Source organism: Onychostoma macrolepis, chromosome 05, assembly GCF_012432095.1.
Source record: "Onychostoma macrolepis isolate SWU-2019 chromosome 05, ASM1243209v1, whole genome shotgun sequence".
NCBI lineage: Eukaryota > Metazoa > Chordata > Actinopteri > Cypriniformes > Cyprinidae > Onychostoma > Onychostoma macrolepis.
This window is the reverse complement of record NC_081159.1, coordinates 22,129,830-22,149,804: the sequence shown is the minus strand read 5'-3', so window position 1 is coordinate 22,149,804 and position 19,975 is coordinate 22,129,830. Positions and strand designations below refer to the sequence as shown.

At 35.5% G+C, this 19,975-nt stretch overlaps 1 protein-coding gene across 3 annotated transcripts in view; it reads left to right on the top strand.

Moving 5' to 3' along the window:
* The first annotated feature begins 4,153 nt into the window (after positions 1 to 4,153).
* The window catches only part of unc5db (unc-5 netrin receptor Db), a 164,834-nt gene continuing 149,012 nt past the window's right edge, over positions 4,154 to 19,975 (top strand). For all 3 annotated transcript variants that reach the window (XM_058775723.1, XM_058775722.1, XM_058775721.1), the window contains exon 1: positions 4,154 to 4,454. In XM_058775723.1, coding sequence (XP_058631706.1) covers positions 4,346 to 4,454 — 109 coding nt within the window. In that variant the 5' untranslated portion in view covers positions 4,154 to 4,345. The remainder of the gene's footprint in view (positions 4,455 to 19,975) is intronic.

The following is a 19,975-nucleotide window of genomic DNA, read 5'->3' as shown; positions in this document are numbered from 1 at the left end:
TTAGTTTTATCAGTTCAAGCCCGAGAGGGGAACAGAGTTGCGTGACAGACACAGTGATGATGGTCGTATGTATTTGCAGTACACAAGCTGCAGTTAAGACAATTTCTGATGGGCTGTACACTCCGCTGTGATGTGACCCTGTTCCCCTCACACACACACACACACACACACACACAGACACACACACACACACACACTCACATGACGCGTTATGCGCAAAACTCCGCATTTGAACAGTCAATAGCAAATACTTGAGCTAATAACAAAACATACTCACAGTCGCTGATTCAGAAGTCATAGCAAAGTCAGAATTGACTTAAATTTTTATTTTTTTTAATAGAAATAGCCTTTGTACTGTCCTCAAGGCTGATATGACCCCTTTAAGTACTGGCTTTTGAATTTAAGTATGCTTGATGGCTGCATTGTGAAAGGATTACTTTTCATCTTAAATTAAGTTTACATCTTTGTTTAATTCGCTCATAAATTGCAGTACGTACTGTAAAATAAAATGCAAGGAAAAGTAAATAAATATTTCTTTTTACAGTACAGGACAGTGGAAACAGATGTCACTGTAATGAAATGTCTTGTTTATGTTCTATTACATATGGAAGGTCAGCAAGTGGGTAGCTTCACTGCTGCTCAAATATATTATTAATATACTGTTTCTTTCAATTAATACCAGTGAAGCTATCCATAACTTGAATGTGACTGGTTGATGAACTCATCAACTCACAAAGGAACCCTGGCTCACTCGTGGTGATCATTGTACTATGTTATCTCATAATCTTGGCCTTTGTACCACTTTTTTGAGAGTGTATGGAAATATTTATTAAAATACTCTTTTGTGTTCCACAGGAGTAAGTAAGGACGGAAAGAAAGTTTTGAATGACATTGATGAGTAAATGATGCCAGAGTTTTCATTTGTGGATTAACTATTCCTTTAACTAAATACTGTATAAGGAATCACAGCATAAACAAGTGGAAAGGCCATGATAAATTGCCATCGGACCTCACAAAGATATCAGAATGAAGGCAGATATTGATGCCTCCTTGGATTACCTCTAAGTGCTGACTATCAGTTTGCCTCCTCCGCTCAGGGGTACGGCTCGGATGCCAGATTTTCATTCCATTGTTCTGCACTGCCAGCTGCAAGTCGATTACTGCATTTACTTACCCTGAGGAGGTTAACCACAGAGCAAGTTCATGGCCACTTAAGAGACTCGAAGGCTAGACCTCTCCAATAGCAAGTGTTTACAGCAGACTTACCATATGGAGAATCTCTATGACAAAAGGTTAGACCTGTGAGTTATCCATGTTGTTTAGGCTCTGGTGTCAGTAACGTAATATATATTTAGCTTCCTAGCTGTTAACCAGATGGTGTGTTGAAATCATACAGAAGCATGCCTTCAGAGACATTTTAGATTGTATTATCATTTATAACAATAAACTATTTGTAACAATCTGACAAAACAACAACAACATGACCAAAACTACAAAATAATCCGTAGACCACTTAATAAGTTGCTAAATGCGAAGATAGCAAACATATTACAATATTTGTATTGTCTAAATCTGTATCGATTTTAAAGGGATTAAAAAAAAAAAAAATTGTTCTATCTCAGCAATACAATGGAAAAAGGAGTAAACTTTGTATTTTATGAATGAAAAGACTGCCAAAAAACACTGCTTCATTGCTCATTAAAATTTCTTCCTTCTTGAACACATTGCCCATGGGTCATTTGATGCATTCCATTGTGTGTTCTTACTGTATTTTCAACATTTTGGTGAAGTTACAGCTCATGCAAATGGTAGAAAAGTGGGCCAGTCAGTGCCCCTCTAGAACCAAGAAAAAAAAATCCATCGCTAAGCTTACTGTTTAGAGAGCTGTTCAGAGAGCTACATCAAAGCCCAAAGGCTGATTTATATATATATGTCTGTATATATCAGTATAATGATGGAAAATGACCCCTGAAACCTCTAACCATATATTACAGCTGGCTTGTTAGTAGTTCTTCAACACTATTTTTCTCTGTTTCATGCTTATGGAAGCAGTGCTTTCTCATGCCCTACTCATCTTTACAATTTGATAAAAATGGTGAATAATACTCAACTCACTCTGTAATCTATCCTCTGAAAGATTAAATTTCAGCTTACCATAAAAAGCTGAGAAAAACAAAGACATTTCAGAGCCTGCTGGAAACTATCATCACTGAAACAATGAAATGTAACAATGAAAGAAAGACTAGCAAGACTTTCATTGGCCTCAGGTGAACTTAGGACAACTACATAATTCTATAGGAATCATGTACAGTTACCACAAATTTTTCTGTATTCTGCTGTTTTTTTTTTTTTTTTTAATTATGCTGTTAAACATATGGTGCTGTCACCACAGGAACTTCCAAACAATAGACCTATGTTGTGAGGGATCTTACTTATTAATAAGGTTTTATGAAAGGTATTTAAAGCTTGACTTGCTTGTGTACATGCAGGAAATAGGCCTGGAGTTGTGTGACCATGACATTAACTTTGTGATTTTAAATATGTGAACAGCCTTAAATATAAAAATTTCCTTGCAGATATAGAAATATGTCCATTTAAATATTGACTTTTTCCTTTACCTCAACCTTTCTTCTTATGAAATAAAACTTCCCTTGAAGCACAATATTATACAAACTTCCACAAATACTCATACCCACTCTAAAAAAAAAAAAAGAAAAAAAAAAGGAAACTGTTTTTTGTCAGACTTTGTAATGCAGTTTTCCTCTGGTAATAAACAAACAATGCATGATATTCCTCTTTTGCATAACTCAGTTTAGAGAAAAACGTTATGTTTCTAAATGCCGCCCACTATGAAAGGTTATTCACATTATACATTTGAATTGCTTTCTCAAATGTAATATTGCCCCCTCAGGTGCATCATTTATTTCTATTAAATATGTAAATTGTTTCTTACTCAGTGCCTCTATCTAACTAAAGGGGAGATTATTGCATTATTGTGACTCTATAGCATGAAACCATAATGCATGTTTTCACATTCTTCCATTATAGTGGGCTACACATTTTAATGCTATATGAGTATTTATAATATGTTATTTGTGTTAAATGATTCTACAGTTCTGTAGATTTTGAGATGTTGCTATTTTCAGAGTAAAATATTTGCTAGACAAAATAAAAAACAAACAAAAAAACAATGGAAGATTAAAGTTAAGATTAGTATGTATTAAATTATGATATAGTACAACAATTCATTCTGGTCCTCAAATTTGTTTGATTGTCAACATGTTCCCAAAGGTAACAGCATTAGGATTTTTTGCACACTCCGCTTGTATATTCACAGCATTACTGACTACAGTAAGTGAACGCTACAGAGTGGAAATGGAGTTTGCCTAAAGCAAGGAGCAGGTTTTTTGAAAGTCAAAACATCTGTGTTTTCTCTGGCAAATAAAATAGCAGGATTTCTCTGGAAAATCTGGAGTAGAGTTGAGCTGGAGTTGAGTGGAGTCTGTATTCCAATTCCAGCGCATTGCTTGGCAACATGGATCCTTGATGCTTAGATTTTTTTTATACTATTTTCAATGAGGGATAAGAAATATATGAACTAGCTGGGCATTTTTTTTTTTTTATGAAAGATACATCTATCAATATTAATTGTTTAGAGCTGTACTGAATTCGTATAGTCGTGTTATGTTGTGGTATTATACAAGATTCCCACATAAAATAATAATTAAAGGCTTTTACATCCATTTATAAATGTTCGCATGTAAGCTATAGAAATAAAGTCAAAACATTTTTTGTGTCATTAAATAGGCTACTGAAAGAAATAGAGAGAGAGAGAGAGAAAAAAAGGCAGTCTAAGTTTGAAATTTGAGGAAATCCAGCTGCCAAGGTCTTTAAGCATTAAACTATTTTTACTGAAGTAAACTTCTCTTTTATTTCTTCTTTTTTGACATTGTAACAATATTTCTCCCAATTAGATTACATACTCACTTCGAAAGCTTTATCAAAATTCAATCATATGGCCACGCGATATCTTCCCCGTGTAAGTGAGCTCACGAATATTCCCACCTGACTGGTGCTGATGCTTGTGGTGAACGTGACTCCGCCCATCACGATGCGCCATTGGCTGGTTCTGTTAGTGAGCGTGCGGCACCTGCAAGTGTGAGTGCACATGAACAAGGCTCTGAAGCAGGGCACAAGCCGGTGCGATGTCTGAAGTTCGTCGCACAGGAATGATGTCCGCTCAGCTTTCGCAGAGATGTAAGCGCATTAAAGTTAGAGAGACCGTTAAAGAAAAAAACAAGGAACTGTCACAACATTATAAAACCGGACGAATTTACCCCCTAATATGACTGAGAGAAACAGAATAGAAATGGGAAGTACTGTGAAGGGACGTCGGCGCTTTTTGGAGATCGTCTTGGCTCTCGCGCTCTGTGCAACCCTCGCCCGCTGTCGAGGTAAGAGCTGTACGTGGGAGAAAATATGATGTGTGATATTTACAGTATTATTTGCGCACTAAATATCCTGCTGACATTAGTTCAACTTTTATACACTGGATAGAGAATCTTACGAGACCTGTTTGATTTCCCGCTTTGCCAACGCGCTCTTGCACGCGATAGCCTTAAGCGTTTATCTAAACGACTGACGCTGACAGCGCAGTTTTTAATACGTATATAGCTACTAAGTGAGGATTTGTGTTTTAATGGTGTTTTGGCTGTATATTTACTGTTTTTAACGGTTGGATGTAAACACTGAGGTGAGACTGACAGTGATATGGAAAGTTTGTAACATTCTGTTCTGAAACGGAGAGCATCAGATTTTTCACATCGTCCCTGTCAAGATTGTTAGGAAAACAAAAGGAAACTGAAAAAGTAAGAAAGAAAAAAAAAATTATAAGAAGAGCTGGAGTACATTAAGAGTTTCAACAAAGTAAATATTCAACAGGCGACCATATATTTAAGTACCTCTCTTCTTCTATCTCACATGTACCAAATGTCATTATTGCGACGCTTAAATTCACTAAATGCAACTCTGTTATTAAGCCTTGTTCTGACATCAGTTGTGAGCGCGCATATGTAGCCGAATCGAGTCAAACATCATAAGATAACATGTAGCCTAGTGAAATGTAGTGTTCAGTAGTGTTGTCCTGCTGACTTTTTACATAGGCTACTGTGCGCTTGACTTGTGTGGATTAAAGTGAAGCTGATTGACTGTCAGGCGATGTGATGCAGTTGTGTAATTACAGTGATTTAAAAGTTTTGTATTTTATTTATAGACAAAATAACAACATCAACAACAATAATAATAACAACAATGAGTAATAATAATATGTAGAAAATATGATGGGGAAGTTTAAGAAAAGTATTTGTCAATGGTGTAGCTGCGTATTACATGTTTTATATTTTCATAGATAATAGAAAAAAACATTTATTATTATTATTGCAGGGTCCCGTATTGATAGAAAACTTTTAAAAATATTTTAATAAAATGTCAGTGTCAATTTATATATGAAATGTAAATGTTTCAAAAATATTTGATCAAACATTGATCTTTGTGAGTGCAATCTTATTTTTTAAAATTGTCCAGTTGTCACAAAAGACTAGAGATGCCTTAAGCCTGTGTAAGATGTACAGAAGGTCAGCTTTTAAGCCACGACAGCTTGTTATTTTTATCTGAGATGTCTTCAAGCTTGTCAGATTTTGCTTTTCAGAGATCAATGTGGATGAACATCATATCTTCACAATGAGTGCAACTCACGTGAAAGGTCAGGAACTGAGACCTCTTGCGTGCTACACTGCTCTCAGCAAGCCCAATGGGGCTTATATGAAATTTTAAAAGTGTTCTCATTGCATCCAGTCAAGCATGCAGGCCCCGTGGATCGCACATAAAGGCACGCGATGGTTAGCTTTCTTTTTTCTCTAGCAGAAGGTGGAACAGACTGCGTAGACATGAGTAAATTAAGATCTGTTAGGACAAGTTTAAAAACAAGCTAAAATGCAACTCTGTAGATGATTTTAAAATTATTAGTTGGCGGAGGTGCATTAATTCATTCTAATTATTGAAAAGGTAGCTATATTTCCAATGGTTTCTCATTCTCACACATGCATATACCTTAGCAAAGATATGAAGATCTGTGATATGACAATGTGTGGCCTTTATCAAATCACTTTCAGCTAGATCTCTCTACAGATGATCCTCATTAGAAGTCGTTCTCTTTTGCCATACACTTAAAAATATGGCAACAATATGACTACTCTTTTACTGTAATTTTCTAATTTCTGAAGTATATTTACATGCATTTTAAAAGTTCAATTTCAGTTAGGCTAAAATAATAATTAATTTATTTAAATGTCATGTAAATTAGTTCAACTGAAATCATACCAGTTTGTATTTTGTAACCGACCTACTTAATGTGGTTATTGCTCACATATATTGCATATAAGTTAGTCGGACTACAGTTGGCACTTGATCCCTAAGACAGACAATGCTTATTCAGTTGTTCAAGTATTTGATTGTGCATTGTGTATAATAATTGTGTATACTTGGGCAGATGGATAAAGAAAAACTCACTGCAGCTTGATTAGAACTGTGCGTGTAAACATGTTTTTTACCTTGTGCTAAAGAATTTAGATTGAATTTAAATGATTGCACACATATACAATGCAGTTTTAGCAGCAACAATCTAATTTTAGCAGTGAAATTGTCTAGCCGCCAAACTCCACCAGTAGACCGCTCAATGAGAGAAAGCAGCCAGTCTGGAAGCGACAGAGGTTCTGTGTATTTTCCTCGCAGTTATAAAAATCCATCACCAGCTCGGGTCTGCTAACAGTGTGCCAATGCAGTACTGCTCACTGCTCAAATTTACATTTAAATGAAACCAAATGACTGAACACTCACAGAGGAGAGTCAGTAAAAAAGCACCACCTTCTTGTTTTTTTGCGAAAGTACGATCCTCTACCTTAAACTGTTATTAGGCCCTAATGGGATCTGTGTTGGTAAATAAGGAAATTACATGATCGATCCTTGTTTTTGTGAGAGAAAAAAACAATTTTCATATAGGGCCTTCAGAGATGGAATAAATCTGGTGAGAGAAAGTACCTAGAGAGTGTAACCTTGAGCATTATTAACTCATAGCTACACTTATGAGTGTGCAGAAAAATAATACGAGCTTGCTATGACTACTTTTGCTATGCTCTTCTTCAGAGCTGTGTGTAAATATTTATTTTTTTGGACGGTGAAGAGGGACTTTAACTTCATTAGTCTAAAGTAGAAGTAACGTGGGCTGATCCACCATCAGGCTTTTTTTCTGGTTTTCATCACCTCCTCTTCGGAATGATCTGTGCAATGCCTATCCTCATCGTTTAATTATGTGAAGTCTGTAAATGTGTTTGCATGGTATAAACATAGACATATCTTCCAAAGATATAGAAATAACGTTCAATTTTCAGCGTTGTTGTCATTCAAATTGCCTTTATTCTAAAGATATACAAGCTTATGTTTGAAGATAATATCTGGGCTCAGCAGAAGCTTTCACACATTCTGCAACATTTGCAAGATCCTTCCGATAGCATCTGAACATGTGAGATATTATGTATTAGTCATTATTGTTAAATATTCGGAAGCATTGTAATCAGAAAAAATGTCCGTTGTCACCATGATTTATTTGGTACTAAAATATTTACATTTAGAGAATTACTAATCTTAAAGGCTGCTTTTTTTCCCCAGAAGCAAAATATGTTTAGGCAGGATTTAATATACTGTACCTGAAAAAGGTAGTGCCATATGTAAAACAACAACAAAGGAGTTACAGGAAAATGCTAACTGTTTTTCTCTTTAGAGATGCACAATATGTTTTAACCTCAAGGTTAAATATGAATATTTACGAGCTTTTTTTTTGCATTGACCGGAGAAATACACAAATCTTCTTACAATAATCTACACAAATGCTCTGTATGCCATTGCTGATGAAATCTGGAAGCTTGCAGTTAACAGTTCTCATTGATGTCCCCATTTACCAATTCTTTTTGTGGACAGGACCAACTCAACAAAGCATACAAAAGTTTTTTTTCTACTTTAGTACCAAAATAAAAAAACAAATAAGCACACAACACTGTTTTTGATCACTGTGGTGTGGTAGGCAACTGTGGTACAGCAATATAGTGTAAAGACACACAAGTTTTGGTGTAGTAAATTAATGTTAAGACAATAATGTATTGCTGCAGGAATGAGTCCTAAAACCTAGAAACAAGCTTTTTTTTTTTTTTTTACTTCCAGTTCCCTAATTCCAAAGTCAGTGTTTTATTTAAATGGGTTTTTGTAGTTAACACAAGGTGGTTGATAAAAAGTGGCTAAATAGGGCTACAGAGGCTGTCAGAAAAATCCCTGTCTCTGAGGTCAAACTCATCTGGTCTGCTTTTACAGTGTTATTGTTTATATTGGCTCATTGCAAACTATTCAAACTTTCCAAATTGTACTGTTTAAATAAAGTTGAAAAGATTTGTTGCTAGCTTAGTGGTCATTTTTGAAGATATTGCAGCTGTGGTGTAGTTCATTTTCTAGCTTAACTTTTGCTTTTTACTTCTGGCAATTTTATTCTCCTGAAGCAGGTTCTATTAGCATCTAGCATCAACAGAAAAACAAAATGGCTACTACATAAACTCCATTTGTTTTGTGAAAGAAATGCCAAACTTGCCAACACCGTCAGATGTTACCACCGTAAGATTTTCTCTGACGGTGATTTGTCTGACGGTGGTGACAGGCCAATAATGGAGTTGACATTCAATGTGAAATCATCATGTTTTTGTGGTTTTCAAGTCATTTTAATTATATTAAATATAAAATAGTGTTTATTTTTTCTAATAATGTATAAATACTAAATATGTGACCTGACAGTATATATTGCTTTTGTGGATTGATAGTCATCACTTCTAATCAAAACCTTTTGGCCACGGATCTTATTTCTGCAATAATACAAAAGCCATAGGAAAATCCAAGCAAAATTGGCCTTTTGTTGAAGGAACTAAGGTAATGCTAAGTTGCGGGTTGTTCTACATAATTACATCATCCCTGCATCGCTCAATTATTGATGCTTTTCAAGATTTTGATGCCATTTGTAAGTCACTTCTGCCCAAAGAGGTAAAAGAAAAAGGAAACGCCCTGTTTTGTAACAGTGACTGATGCACATGAACTTAAACCACCTGCAAGGACAAGTGTTGGGTTTACAGGTGGTGAGTTATTTATTTTAGAAAACTTGCTGAGAAAAAAACTAATTTATATGCATAGAAAAACCCCAAATACCATTAATTGTTGGTATCCTTGAAAGTGATTTCACTCTTGGTTGAGTTTGATTTAATATACATTTGTTAGTTTTCACTGTTGCATTGTAGTTCCCTGAATTATGTAATGTGCGTTCATGAAATATCTTCATTACATGGATTTGTATCATACCTCCATAATGCTTAGACCTTGTGTGTTTCTGGTTCAGGAACCACTTCCATGTCAGTGTTGTTTACAGATGGCACAGACCAAATGAGCTTTTTATAAGCTGGTTTTATGATAGAGTCCCTATTGCCCAGGCAGTTGTTAGGTTTATAGGATTTATCTGTCTGCTCTGCAAGAATATCATTCTCTGTCCTCCAGTAAATTGTTTTATCCACACATATTAAAGTGAACCATGAGATATTCAAAGTGTTCTTCCTCTCATTTACAGATTTATTTACTGCTATATGCAGTAGTACAGTTTGCAGGCCTTCCCAAAGCATTAGAAATGCAGTGTTGTAATTCGAAAGTGCAGCTTAAAACAGCAGTTTTGTTTCTGTATGGAAGCCTTAAACCATTTTTTTTCTGTAATCTAGAAATAGAAATGCAGTGGTTACATTTCAGACTTTTTGGCTACCTGGTCTCATGGCATTAACGTACATGGGGGCACTTTTTAGCGAGATGCGAAATACGTACCAATGAGTACATATCACTGCAGTTTTCAAAAGAAATGAACACTAGAGGCAGTAAAACTCCGACTCCTTTTAATCCTTTTCACACAAATTTACAGAGTTTCGATTAATAAAGCGTAATTTTCACACAATTACTTGAAGAATATCATGTTTTGACTTCAAAACAATATTAATATGCTGGGAGATTTGAAAACTGATGCTTTTGAACGTTAGCAACACATATCCAGCTTCATATCTATGGGTTTTCATAAACGGTAGGTTTGTTCGGTAGCTCATGGAGTACGGAGATGTAGGCTACTTGAGAGGTGAAGAGCTCCGGTTCGAATCCCGTGTAACTACGGCTCGACAAAACAGTTCAAATCTGCATACAAGGAAGTTCAAATAGCATGGTTGCATCAACAAATGCGTTTTTATATCAGTTTTGCATTTGTCAACACTATCGGGTAGGTTTAGGGTTGGGTTTGGTGTAGGGCATATTTCCAACACGATAGAGCATTCATTTTTTAGCGACGGTCCCCGGATATTTGAATTCTGAACTGCCGCAATACGTACCTGAAGCAACGTAATAAAACCCAGCAATACGTACCTATATCAACGTAATAAAAACGTGCCAGGGTTTACATATTGAACCCGTGTTTTAGCGCCACTCAGTGGACATTTCTCTTTGATTCTGCGGCGAAACGTGCAATAAGGTACGTAAAAACGGTCTCGCTAAAAAGTGCCCCCAGGTACGTTTATGCCATGAGACCAGGTTGCTTTTTGGATAGTAAGTTGCACGTAGTATTGCTGTTTCACGATTATGTAGGAGTGAATAACAGGAGATCAAAAGAAGCAATAAGTGTGGGAGAAGAAACCAAACTTTGATCATCTCTGGTGGCATTTATTGATTTTTTTTCTTCTTTCAGCTTGACTAACTTCTAGATTATGCACACACACTTTCTCCGATCTGCTTTGAGTGGTGTAAAATCACTGTTTTTTTTTTTTTTTTGGAGTGCCTCAAGCCATTTTTGCTCTCTCTTTTCTGTGCTTTCCAAGTTTCGATCATAAGTGCCCTTTTCTTTTGTTCCAGTGCCTAAGTTTTTCTGAGTCCGACCTACAGTGGGCTCCACCCGCCTCTCACTGACACTACATTCTTCTTATCCATCCCAGGAGGATGCTCGGCAGCTTTTTTGTTGATTTAACCTGCACCTACACTAAGGGTCATGTTAATTCTGGTGCTTTTGATACTGCATTCAGGAGTCACAGAACTAGAAGAGGACAAAAGAGTTCAGGAATATTCTGTAATCATTTTACAATGCCTTTGATCCAGAAGAATGAAGTAGCCTAGGTCATAAACATTATACTGCAATACAAATTATGCTGAACTTTTTTTTTTTTTCAAACATGGAATTAGTTCTACAACTCCTACCTCTTCTTCAGTGTTTTTCACATACAGTATTAGGTTTCTTCTATTTTAGAACTGTTGATTATTCGTATACCTACCAGTTCACTAAATGATTCTCTGTTCAAGCCAGAAGCGTAATGTTCAGTTAGAAGTTAATCTACCTTTTAAATCATAAGCAACTGATTAGGGACCCCATGGCAACACTTATTATTGAAGCCTTTGACAGATTATTAAGCACTTTTGAATGCATCACGCTAAAATATAGGCAATGTTTCTAGACTAACCCAAAAGTGACCAATATTAATGACGCTCAAGTTAAATTTGGAATAGATATTTTATTCAGCATAGATATGTGTAGTCAAAATAGTCATGTTGATATTCATGAGGTCAAAGGTATATGCACATCAGCAAGGGTGAGTTATAACAGTGTACAAAACCTCCCAAACCATTTAAGCACAGTGGTGTTGTAGACAACTCAAGCTCTTACCTTGAAACATACGCTCACATCCATATATATAGAATCAGAGCACTGGGGCATATGTTTTTTCCTAAAATAAAAACATAGTGTTATCAGACATTAAATATTAAATAATATCAGACATAAAAATGCTTAGGATGCTGTTTTTGGCTGCGGCCCAATTGGTCAGTGTCTTGACGGGAATCATTTTTGTTATCAGACAGACTGTCCAAGGCCAAATTTTGACAATATAGAAAAAATTCAACGGAGCTTTATAGCTATTCAAGCAAATATTTTGTATTTCTCATAAATTTCTGACCCTGCTTTATAGGAACAGCATTTATGTTGCTTAATATTTACCTTTAAATCAAAGCTATACTGTAGATTTAAAGTAAATTTTCACTTGAGCAGTGAAGCTTTAATGAAATGCTTTTTCTTTCTCAGCTTATATTTTCTATGCTTAAAGGAATGCTAGCCTTGCAACATTTTATGCATTTAAGCGGTGGTTCATTATGGCAGTTCACCATATGTGCACATCTAGAAGCATGTTTTTTTGGACTGCACACATGACTGAGGTTTACTGCATGGCATACATACCTTGTCCTTCATTGTGTTCTTCATCTTCATAGGTGCAGCAGGCTTGTAGTGATTTAATGTCTCATGCACTGGAAGGACACGCGGATAAAAGCCATCTATCCCATCTGAATGATATCCTCCATTCCAATTTCCATACGACATGTATAATGCTTGTCCTTGTTTTGTATAAACTACCTACTATTCAAAGGGCAAATATCAAATTAGGAAATACTATTAAAATCACACCTGAGTTATCTGAATGTAAAGGCTGGCTCTAGGTCAGAGAGGGATTTTAAAACTGTCCTTGTATTGTGGTTAGAATGTCTTATGGTCAGGACTCAGGGACTGTTCGCATGAATATAGAGCTGGCAAAAATGGCAGCACTAATGGCTGTGACATTTTATCAGGGAAACACAAGCCACTACATCAACAGAATGGGGCGTACATGTCTAACGGTGTAATTTGTTTGTGTAAATATATCAATGAGTGGGCAGGCGAATATGAATTTTGAATGAACTGTAATTAATGGAAACACATTGATTGTGCATCCAGGGTTCAAATAATTAATGAGGTACTTTGAAATATTTATGCAGCCTAAATGAAGTGCTTCACTGAAAGCAGTTAGGCTGAAAAGTAAACTGCAGCCCATCTACTAAATATTAAACAAAACATCAATCTGTAAGCTTGCTTTTCATCAGCGAGGGGTGCTGGACAATATCAGAGCCAAATCAAAGTAATTATGTTCACCGCTAGAGAGAACAGCAGTGCTTTGTCATTAGATTATTATGATGTGTCTGAGGTCAAAGGTTGTAATGATTTCAAAGTCTGAGGCTACATATTCATGACATAAAATAGTTTGGTGTTATTGTCACATGTAATTGCAGGACAAAAGGTATGATTTTCAACACATTTTCCTAAAAGTTTTATTGAATATGAAATATTTGGACCCTTCACATCTTGTATCTGCAGCACTTTGGTTATGACTGAAAGCCTATAATTCAGTGCCACTGCTAGGCTGCTAAAATTGCATGCCTGTAATTTAGCAGATGTCATTTAAAAACGAAATCACTCTGTCAGATGAGGTACAGTACAGGGTCTGTCAACTTAACAGTGATTATTACATCCAGGCCTATTTTGAGACGCATCTTCTCTAAAAACTAGCACATTATCTTCTTTTTTTTTTTTTTTTTGTGATCAACTTTTTATTTTCTTTAAATCAACAATATAACATCCATTCAAACAAACAACAGGGAGGGGGGAGCAACAGACACACCATCAACAATTTCACAATCTGAAAGGAAAAAGAAGAAGAAAACTTCATATGGTCATTCCTTTATATAGTCCAAAATGTTGGAAGAAAAACATTGCCATGCATCAATGGTACTAGGTTTAGCCTTGTTAATTCATGCTGTTGTACATTCACAAGTCACTATTTTAAGGAGGCTATGAATCCAAAAATTTTTTGCACATATGTGCGGAGTAAAAATTAATTATCATTAAAAAAAAAAAAAGGAAGGTAGGGAAATTCACTGGCTTCTCATTTTTATGAAAATGTTTTTAAGTAGTCTAACTTTATTTTCAGATTTTTTTTTTTGTAAATGGATAATTATGCCCAAATGTCCTTGCATCATTTTGCAGTGTGCTGGCTTTAAAAGTGTGAGTGATCGTACCTTTTACATCATCTAATTCTTAGTATTGTGTAGCTGAAACTTCTTTAGAGTGCTGCCAGATAGCATAAGATCACCAGCCATTTGTGGCACTTGTGACAGCTCAATCCATTTGTGCTCATGGGTTTGAATCCCCACATGAGTTTGGTGGTTATGGTTGTGGCTCTGATTTCATTTGGATCAGTAGAGGGAAAGGCACAGAAAGCAGGGAGGAAATTAGCTGGGGTTCATTTGGTCTGTGATTTATTTCCAGCAGTAGTATTACAGACTCTTTAGACATAGTAGGGATATAGTAATAAATACAAACTGCTCTCTTGGGTGGTGTGTAGTGTGTTTTTACTCTCTAAGGTATTTTTTATTTATTAAATTTTCTTAAGACATTTCTAACACTCAGTCTGACCTAATGAATGAATATTCCTAATATTGATAGTATTGATACCAACGTTGGTATCGGTATCGGTACTAGCCTGATTAGATCGATACTTTAAGTTAATTTTCTCTCCTCTACACTTAATATATTGCTTAATACATTCAACAAAGAATAAACATGTCTGTGTGTTTATATACCGCTCTTTTCACGTTTCGTATGCAAACATTACTGCTCCTCCCCTGCTTTAGTGTTTTGTTGTTATGCCACGTGATTTAGCGGCTCCAAGCGCAAGCGGATATTATTGGCTACAGCGAGAGATGGAACGGTAGAAATTCACTACTGTGGCAACAGCACCAAACTTATTCACCTTTTTTAATGTGGAAGTAAGCTTTTTTCATAGACTGAATGTGCGAGATTTCCACTTCATTAGGTACGGTAAGGAAATCATGAGAAAAATAACAGTGCAATAAACTGTAAAATTGTTTGTGCTATCCAACACTTTATACTGCTCATTTGTGGTGTAACTACAGAGCATCTAGTCTACAGAAGTTGCAAGTAGCTTATAATGATGCAATGAGAATCTTACTACGGAGACCTAGATGGCATAGTGCAAGTGAAATGTTTGTGAGTGTAAGAGTGTTCACTTTTAAAGCACTGTTACGAAATCTTATGTATAGATTTATCTGCCGGCTTAATGCTTCTAAAAATGAGATTATTGTGGGTTTATCAAATATAGGGGTTAGTACTACACAGTGTCAGTCAAAGCTGTGGAGACACTGGTATTGTTGTATTCTGTAACTCTGTATGTCTGTGATAGATGCTATGGGTTGTATATGTTGTCTACTGTCTTTCTTAAAATCTGGACCTTGAGTCTGTAATAAAAGTTTGATTGATTGATTGATTGATTATCCACCGTGTGTTTATAATTAAGACAATTCATTAAAATAATATGGTAAGAAACACCCGTTTGCAATACCAAGCAAGCAGCAAAACGAGCTGTTTTGTACAATTAAAAATTGCTAGAAGTGGATGAGACTGGAAGCCAGACCCATTAAATTTACAGATTTTGGCCTTTTATACAGTATTACTGTCTTCAACCATTAAGCCACGTTGTTGTTTTTTCTTTATAAAGGTTTTCTAACAGAGGAAAACACTTCAATTCAATTCAATTCAATTCAATATTGCTTTATTGGCATGACTGTAAAAAATACAATATTGCCAAAGCTTAAAATATATGTGGAGAAATATAATAACAATGAAAAGATCAAAATAATAGAATAAAAACCTTATAACAATACAAACTTAAATAAACAGTGTAACAAATAAGAACTTATTATGTGAACATTTCATACCACTTAACATGCATGCACTTTGCATTCATATCCTGGGCTGTTTGCCTGCATATAGTTTGCATCATCAGTATACTGAGTTGGCCTTTCAATATTACTTTCTTAATGCATTAGGCCATGTTAAAACTCTTTTCTATGGGAGGAAAATGCTTAACACAAAACTTTACACATTGCTTTCATATTCTGGGCTCCTCTGCTTGCAAACTCCTTTCAGAAAGGCAAATAATATCCACATAGCTTTAAGGTGAATGTAATATTTTAGTCATATCAGCTTAAGTTATTGTTAATTTTCAAAGTGTAATTGGTCATTTAAATGCATGTTATTAAAAAGGAAAAAGTATCGGTATCGGTATCGGTATCAGTATCGGCGAAACTTGCCCTGTATTGACTTGGTATCGGATCGATACCAAAATTTGCGGTATCGCACACCCCTACAGGGCGGGTCTGTGTTGAAACGCTCCTGTCAATCAACAATCGTGGGAGGGGCCTCCATTCTTGTGACGTCAAAAGACGAACAGCTCGATTTGAGACAGGGGAAAACATATTAGGAGTTTAAAAAAAAACACTTTTTATCATTTTTATCATATGGATTTTTATCATTATAGGATGGTTGTGTACAGGCACTGCCAACACACATTTCAGTACAATCAACTTGTAAAAGTGGATATAGCATTATATGACTCCATTAAGAATAGAATTAGAATAGAGAGACCTAGAATTAGAATAAAGATGGAAGATATGTGTTTTTAGGCGATTCTTGAAGATAGAAAAATATAGAAAATGTATCAGAAATAACAAAATTGATCAAAAAAATTTAAAACTAGCAAAACTGATAAAAAAATTACTAAGCTACCCGCAAAAGGGTCACCTGACACCACAAATCCAAGCACAAGTAAAATTATTTGCTAAAATTCCTTAGTCAATACTAGAGGTTGACCGATAGTGGATTTTACCGATAGCTAGGTTGGACCACACTGGCCGATACCGATTAATCAACCGATAGTTTTCAAAATGGATACTGAAAGAAAGCTAGTGCTTTACTATTTAAAAAAAAAACAAACAAACAAACAAACAAACAAACAAAAAAAACAACAACAAAAAAAACCGCAGTAACCGTACTGAACCATACATTGTAAATGAATAAAAATATTAATATTATTTACTATATATATTGATCATTAAAGTTTCTTCATAGTTTGCTAATGTTAAAAGAAGAAACTTTAAAATTTAAAAAATGTAGCCTATTAGTTGCTAATAGTGAATGTTGAAATGAACACACTCTAACAAGGAACAATACGTCTACAGTTTTCATTAATGCTACGAATGGACTCTTATTGTTAAGTATTACCATTTAATTTCAACAGTCATGCTTAAAGATGGCCATCTTTAAATATCTACACAAGGCCATAGCATTAAAATTACATACATATGGATATTGTATGTGTACTCACACACTTTATATGCATCTATTTTTTAACACTTGATAATTATCTAATAAATAAAAAAAAATGTTAGTCACACACACAAAAGCGCAGAAGCGTTCTTCTCTAGGAGAACTCAGCGGTAACACACACACACACACACACACACACCATTGCGTTCAATTCAAGTGGCGGTCTAAAACGGACATAAGTTTGCTTCAAGAATGAACAATGTGGCATAAATGAGTTTGAAGTTCGGTGTTTAAAAAAACAGAGCAAGCGGAAAGAGAAAGCGCGATCTATTACAGCTCTCTATATGAAGCATACAGACTTTATTAGAGCCACAGAAAGACAAACGTTTTGCTTAAAAATGCACAATACATAATAATACAACAAAAAAACAATCTGATATCTAAAAATATCTGCATTTCAGGCAAGACCGTTTTAGCAGAAAAATCCATAATAATGCTATGGGTTGTCTGGCATTGTGGCATATCTTGATAAATGACATTTTCTATTTGCTTCAGCAGCCCTGGTATTAGACTTTGATAAATGTTACTTTCCTTGGTTTGTCTTCAGTCAAAGGCCTTTCTTAAAGGCCACCTTTGTCATCATCACCGCTTCCTTTTGATGAGCTGAAACTTGCCACAGTTATAGGGATTTAAAAAAATACAGAGACATAAATGTCAGGGCAGGATTCACATGCACTGCTAGAATTAACTTCTTTCACTGATCTAAGACTGGCTTCAAGTCCTAAACTTCTCATTAGACATGGTTAATTTTTAGATAATCTTAAAAGAACAATCAACAATGATATTGGCACATCCCTTTAGCAAAGGTACCTGTGACTTGATGTGTCTTTGGTCTAAGGACAGCAACACAGAGTTGTAATTACCTGCTGAAATCAGAGAGAGTTGAAGCCCAAAGCAAATCTGCAACAAAATAAGATTTTGATCTTGGACTGAAAGGCAGACCGGTTGAGAAGTAATAAGACGGCATGATATCACAGGGGAGGACAAAGTGCAGTGATTACATTTATCTCTATTGGTCTGCTACAGGACTGCTGAAGGAGAACAATCCCTGAGCTCTCTATGTAGCAAGGCTACAGGCTTTACTTGCTCTGTTTTTATGCAAGGCATATTGGAAAACAGTCTTCTTTGCAACAGTCCCAACAATTCGAGCCAAATTTGTTTCTATTTAGATCATGTAGATATCTTTGGATCACTGACTTTTTTTCTTCAGTGTCTCAGGTCATTAACGCCTTGTTTTGATGCAGTGTGAAATTAAAACAAGTTGAACTTTTGTCTTCCCCAGTGTTCTGGGCCTTTTTGTTTTGCTCTGCTGTTTTGAATTTAAGCACACATCTTGTGTGAAAAACCTTCTAAGTGTTCTAACTCAAAATGAAACCATCAAACCGTTCGTCATGTGTTTCTGACAGGGCAGCGCTCTCTGTAATCCTCACTGATGTTTCAAACACAGCATGTGTCTTCACTTCTAGTGTTACAAGGGTAGTATACTAACAGCTTTATTTGAGCTTAAGAAATGTAGTGAAAGTTCATAAGGTTCCAGAGTATATTGGTATCTTAAAGGGATATTCAACCAAAATGACACTTCAACCTATGTCACTTATAAAACTACCAAAATACATTGTGAGGATAATCTGTATGAATCAACTCTTTTATTCCAAGTCTTTTGAAGAGACATGAACAGATTCAAAATAGGCTTTTATTCATTATTCATTGCTTGCTTGATGACAACAATTTTGGATGAACAATCTGTTTCAGTGTTACTAATATGCATACTTGCGATTACTGTATGTGCTGGTAATTTCAGTCCACTAATTTGTTCTAGATAAGTTCAGATATTTAGTCTCAAATTTTTGACAACAAAGTAGCTTTCCAATTTCTTTTAACCCATTTTTAAGAATTCTCATTAGAAATTTTATACTGTCAAACAGATGTCTGAATCAGCAAGACAATGATCTTAATTCAGTAATAGTCTTTTCTTTTGTGTAATGTTTCTAATTTGTGCATTTTATTTAATACTTTTCTCTCAGCTTTTATTATAATGGGCTTGAGTGTTTCATTCTGATTCTGCATCTCTTCAGCACTTTTTCACACAGATGTGGCTCTGGGAGGCAACATGACATGCAAACAAGATGGATACTTCTCCATTATCAGTGGCCAATTTTTCTGCCACCACATCCCACGGGATAGTGCCGACGTGATGCTTATTAATCATACATGTATAATTTCTAATAAAAGGCCTTTGCGCTCGTGAACACTGTCTGCACTGGCAAGTCACATTAGCATGCCAGTCCACTTGAGTGAATGAGAGGTATTGCTAATGCACCTTGCAAGGCTTTTTTGGACCAAAATCCACTTTTTGGATTGGAAATTGGTTTGAATGCTTTTTAGATCATTTAGAGGGAGCGAGATGAGCGTGGTGTTATTACATTAATGACAAAATGGTGCAGTAGTCCCTCTTAGTATGACATTTACATGCCTTTTGGAACTTCTTTTTAAAGCATGCATTGTCACAAGTTTTCTGGGTTAACTCTGCATTTAGAGGAGATGCGTGAGAGTGCTAAAGCTAAATTAGTTTTGTTTTCACAGGCTGTTTATGGGCTGGCAGCCAAGAAGAAAGTAAAGTTTTAATTAAAAACGTTTTCTTTCTGGGATGTATTCTGGAACTTAAGTATTCACACCAAACAAGCACGATAACAAGTCTTAATTTATTTCATGATTGTTTGTGTTAAAATAGAAAGAAAGATGGGCAAAGTAGATGGCATTTGAATGTTGACT